The following is a 5,745-nucleotide window of genomic DNA, read 5'->3' as shown; positions in this document are numbered from 1 at the left end:
TACATTAAAATCGTAATGCTCACGTACAAGACAACAATCCTGAAACGGACACATCAAAGGTTGAAGTATCTTAAATATATTTGTGTTCTCTAATAACAAAGTTATCTTTCTGTTCAATTATCCTTGTTCATCACGCTCGATTTGAACTCTCGCAACACTTGTGCATTATGTAGACATTCATTCGTCGTTACCGCAAACTTCAAGAGAAATAAATGTTTTTTTATTATCTTCTTATTCTAAGCTTGGTCGATAAGAGATTCCGTAACTACTTTTGAGGAAGTCAATTACCTGTTGTGTCTTAGAAATTCAGTGTGAACAGTCTTTCATACCAATATGATCTGCGACTAGTCATTGAACCGCGTGAGATGAAAAAAATGAGACAGAATAAAAATGTATAATGCATGTTACAAACATAAAATTTAATGATAGCTTCGAGAACACGTTACATAACGAGTCATACTATTAGAGTTTCTTAACAACGATTAAAGAAATATCGATGCTCACTTCTTATCTTTGCTATATGACGGATTCAAATCTCGTCGAAGTCAAGTTGTCTCTCTTAAAAGTATTCAGAATCGTCATCCAAAAATATTTCAGAGAGAATATCGGCATTGTTCCGTTCTTTTGCTCGACAAATATAGTCATGAAGAACACATAATCTTGCGGAAATAAATGGGAAAACCTGTATGTACCTTCGTACGTACGATTCTTCCTCTTTTATCTCTTCAGCGTTCCATTTTTATCCATGATGCAATTGCTTCGTTTTACATATGGATCGTCTATTGTCATATTATGCTTCTTAAAATGGTTCTTTCGTTGAACAGTGCATAAATATGCGCGAAATGTGGCTTCAATTGAAAAATTCTTCCACCTCCGCCAACTCTCTCGCTCGTGCTTGCTGATGAGCCCAACGTGCCTCCGCCAACTTGTCGGTTAATCCCCATTTGTCGTGATACACGCGTTTCCCGCAACTTGGACATTTCTTACCCCCTTGAAGAAATGAAAAAGAAAATATTTCCCTCGAAATCTTCTATTCAACATAGTTCGACGTTTGAACAGAGATCTCATTTACCATGGAACGGCGGAGTCTTCATGAATGTCACGAGACATCGTAAGTGGAATAAATGACCACAATAGAGTCGTTCGGCGTGAAGATCCGCGTTTTCGTCGAGCACAATTTCCTCCGGGTTGGCTGGCAAGCAAGTTACTTTGCATAGTTGGCAATTCTCTTGCGGAAGAGCTTTTACGGTTCTGCAAAAAACATGAAACGTTAGGAAATTAAAGAGCCGCATCAGCTAATCACGTTTATGTAACGAGATCTAGCAAAAAAAGAAAAGAAAAAGAAAAACTGCTGGAAAAGATAAATGCAGACAAGTGTAAGACAAGGCAGAAATAGAAAAAATCTCTCAAGATGCTTTCAGCTTGTCCGAGAATGTTACATTGAAATGTAACACGCTGAAGATCACGAATATGGATCGTAATGTTAATAAAAGAATAATGACCAAAAATTATTGAAAATCTCTAATGTTGTGTTGAAATATCGCTGTTATTTTGATAGCCGAATTGATTACGATTTCCTGCTTGCAAGAAGGGAGATCCAACTTCGATTCTTGATTCTTAAGGCGATATTTTTCTATAGTATCAATTTATTTACGGTAGAAGAGAAGAAGGTGGATTTATTAAAGTATTAGCAAACAAAACTAAATCTAGATGTAAATTCGAGAAAAGTCGGTTTGAAGAGATAGAAGATTAGAGCGTGAATCCGGTAGTAACAGCTTGTATGTTAACCAACGCCGAACATTATTCATTTGCATGCTGCAGCCTTAAAGATATACTTTCGTTGATGTCGGAATAGGCTGTGATTACCACAAATGTTAATTATTAATTGGAAATATTCATAAGTAGAGGCAATTTAGTAGACCGTTGTTCACTTAACATAAACAACATTGTTCACTTAACATAACCAACGGTATCTATTGATAATTACTTGATGATAAAAGAAGCAACAGTGTTCAAAGACGGGGATGGTGTAAATGGCGTAGTTTGTGTCTGTTTTCTTAACGGTGGCTCGACACATTGTCTTCCTAATTCCCTTCCTTGTCCTATCAGATAGCGGGTAAGCAACGGTGAAAAGTTTGTGTCGGGATCTGCCAAACTGCAAATAATGTGAATTAGTAACAACAGATATCAGATTTGTTCTTTTTTGTTGAAGAAGTAACATATATTGACGGAGGTTAAAAAACAGGTTTATACAGTACAGAAGTGATGAAAAAAAGAGGAAAAGAGAGTTAATGTAAGCTAATGCAAGGAATGCTATGAAAAAGAACAGATTACTTGTCATTGCGTTAATTTGAGAAGAGAGAAAGACTGTATATACCTGACGTTACTGATAGGATAATTATCTGGTACTGCAAGCTTGGTTTTAAAATAGTATAAGCCTTGGTTCACCGTCAGAGTAATCGTCGAGTTCTTCTGCTTCAACTTAAACTCGTCTCGATCAGTTAGGAGTACTTTCAATATTAAGATCTCTTCGTAGCAACAAATGAGAGGATTCTCCTCAATGTAGTTCCTTATGAACTTTAAAATCGGTAATATCTGCGAATGCAAAAAACATATTGTGTTAAAACGTCATTCTCTATTGTGTATCAGTACCTGGTGTAAATTTTATTCACAATTTGCTAGAAAAAATACAAGAACCAGCATCTGCCAGCAGAGTATGATGACAGATTGACAATAGAAACTGAGTAGGATTTGTTGTTTTGTAACCATTTAAATGTATTTAAATTGAATATACTGCAGATTCTGCTCAGTTTCTGCTGCTAATCTGCTGTGAGAATATATCAGCAGTCTGTCAATAGAATACGAGTGGAAATTATAGGTGATTATGGATCTGCTACGGTATTTCAATCAAATCTGCCAATTTGTCAGCATACTGTTAATATTTTGTTTATTGAGACAAATACCTGCGCTTTATTCAAGAGATTCTTGCACTCCTTTTCGCAGACTTTAGTTAGGCCATCCAACAACTTTGTAGACAGAGTCTTACTCTTTAACTCGATTAATAGCGGCGATGAAGGATAATCCTGTGGGAACTGAATGCACACGACGAGTTTCTTAAATGTTGTTTTCCTACAAAGTATAAAACATTTTAAATTAATAATAGAAGATGTTTTCGATTTAAAGAAGAATACAATAAAGACAATATACACATACGCAAAGAGAGGGGGGAGGGAGAGAGAGAGGGAAAGAGTAAGCGAGTAGGAGAAGGAGGAAGAAAAAGAACCGAGAGTGGTGTGTGTGTGAGAGAGAGAGAGAGAGGGAGAGAGAGAGAGAGAGAGAGAGAGGGAGAGAGAGAGAGAGTCTGCTTACGTTATTTCGACGCGGACCATACTTTGCACGCAAGAAATAAGCCGGCTTCCATCGATGACATTTTGGCAGAGCCGTGATACTTCTCGTAACTCATCGTTGATAAATCCCATGGACGAGTAAGAGCGGGCTAAGAACAACACCCGACACCTTGGAGCTGGACGGTTGCGGCGCTAAATGAAAACAATCGTAGGGAAATCACAACGAAGCATCACTTTCCGGAGGTCTAACGCAAACTAATAGTGCCGTTATGTCACGTCACGTCACGTGCCAACGATAAAAGACATTAGAATGGATTTGAAAATATTTCTTGTGCCAAAGTTTCCGATATTATATACGAAAAGCTAGCGAAGAACGGTTGAAAAAAGTTCCTGATATCAATAATATTTTAAAAATGATTAATCAATTACGTAAGAAGCTCATATTGCCAGTCTTTTACGCGTTACACGGTGATTACGTGTGAATCATCACAAACGATATCGATGTTCTAAAATGGAAGTATAAATTCTACGCATGCGCAGAATACAGACATATTCTAACTACGTGTATCACGTATATAACTCTCTACGAAATACTTACCATACATAGGAAACATCGTTATGCTCGTCAGCTTAGGAAGTTGTCTGACATGACTATCGGCTACTGATTCTCGAATATAAAGTTGTATATTCCTATCATGAGAAAATATATTTTCTTAGATTTCATTATTTTCATTTCGTATTTCCCATGTTTTAATAGACTTTCATGCATCGTCTACAATGGGATACAATAGGAGTAGTAGTAAGAAACAACCCCTTGTCCACAACTTTGCTTTAATCTTTAAGCCGTAATAAATTGACCAACCACAGTCGATTATTTTAAAAATAATCCGCCGAGTCAGCGCCTCACTGTGATTGGTCCACTGAGAGTTGGCAGTCGGGTCAGCCTGTATAGTCGGTAGTCTGATACGGGCTTTAAAGGCCAAATCACACTAGTGATTGGCGATTGATGATAGACAATTAAAGATTAGATTTTAACGAATCAACAAGCTGCAGCTTTAGCTCGCTTTGTTCTAGTTGATCAAGTTCCAATCTTCAATCATTTGTCGCCAATCGCTAGTGTGATTTGGTCTTTACGGTTACTGTTACAAAAAGTGTGTGTGGCCAGCTTTACTACTACTACTGCCATTGTAGACGACGTATCAGTTGAACAGTCGAATGAAGGTCGGTTCTACAATACGTCGTATGTCTCTGTCGGAACGCAGTCGATGGGCCAATCAGAGAATTTGTTTTTCGAGACGAGTTCTCCTGATTGGACCACTGATTGCGTCCGACATACGACGTATTGTAGAACGGGCCTTAACTGGTTGTACGCCAGAAGACGTTTATGCGAAAACGCTCATGCAATGTTCTACAGAGGGCGCAGCATATATAATTGAGAGAAAGAGATACAATCTAACCAAACGGTTCTTTCTTCGCATGGCTCTAGACGGTGTCGGTCGATACAGGCAAGGGAGAAGAGGAAGAAAGTAACTCTTCGTATTTTCTACATATAAATATAGGTATATTTACATCAGTTACATATATTTTACATACCGAGTAAAACAGATATTTAAAAGTATCCCATAAGTTTCACGTTACTGCTTTGTCGGTATCAGGGGACTGCCTTACCTTGTTGTCGGGCGCTACCGACGGAGCAGTTCACATTTGGGATATCGCCAGTCGGCACGTGCTCAGAACAATCGAGCACAAAGGACCAATTACCGCCGCGTTCTTCGCGCAGGCATTCGAGAATTTCCGTGCCACCACGTTGAGGCCGCGTTTGGAGTTGCGTAACCTGCAGCAGACCTCAAACGGTAACAATGGCTGCATTCAGTAGACTCAACAGTTGGGCAACATTACTAGATTTTCTACTGAATGATGCTCCGCTCAGTTGTTACATCTCAACAAGTTGAGGGAGCGGACGCCATATTTTGTAGCGGTTTTCATTTACGCTATTTGAGCGGAAAGTGATACAATCTAACATGGCGACGTCTAGTGAGAAAAGTGATGTCATAGAAAAAATATATGAATATAAAGGAGAGTTATATAAAATAATAGAAAATGCTGATTTTCATACTCGTCTTCAATCAGGTATGTAAGAATAATAATAAATTTTATTATTCGAAATAATTTAATGTAATATATTTATTATTATTAATAATCTAACCTCTCTTTTTGTAATATACTTGCATGTATTACTGACATTACTGGCATAAAAAATATTTTGATTTATTGTTTTGTTATTACTAGTATAATATCTGTAAAGGCTTAAACTAATGGCTGACTTAATGGTTAAAAACAATTATGTCTTAAAATAAAAATGTAAGACATATTTGTTTTTAAGTATTAAATCATATGT

The 5,745-nt window shown here is 37.4% G+C and overlaps 1 protein-coding gene across 2 annotated transcripts; it reads right to left on the bottom strand.

The window, feature by feature from the left end:
- Positions 1-389: 389 nt before the first annotated feature.
- LOC116847843 lies at positions 390-3,894 on the bottom strand. Of its 2 annotated transcripts, XM_032823276.1 has the most exons (7): positions 3,777-3,894; positions 3,370-3,539; positions 2,964-3,129; positions 2,378-2,595; positions 1,988-2,155; positions 1,073-1,251; positions 390-990 (listed from the first exon to the last, which is right to left on the bottom strand). In XM_032823276.1, exons 2-7 carry the CDS (start codon positions 3,477-3,479, stop codon positions 851-853), a joined length of 981 nt encoding a protein of 326 aa, XP_032679167.1. In that variant the 5' UTR covers positions 3,480-3,539; positions 3,777-3,894; the 3' UTR covers positions 390-850. The 2 variants fall into 2 exon arrangements, with proteins under 2 accessions (XP_032679167.1, XP_032679166.1); XM_032823275.1 differs by having other exon boundaries at positions 3,370-3,857.
- Positions 3,895-5,745: the final 1,851 nt, after the last annotated feature.

This window comes from Odontomachus brunneus, unplaced genomic scaffold, assembly GCF_010583005.1.
Source record: "Odontomachus brunneus isolate Ranch 3 - 2012 unplaced genomic scaffold, Obru_v1 Obru_scaffold_083, whole genome shotgun sequence".
Classification (NCBI taxonomy): Eukaryota; Metazoa; Arthropoda; class Insecta; order Hymenoptera; family Formicidae; genus Odontomachus; species Odontomachus brunneus.
Note: the sequence above shows the minus strand (reverse complement) of the source record. Positions and strands in the feature narration are given on the sequence as shown.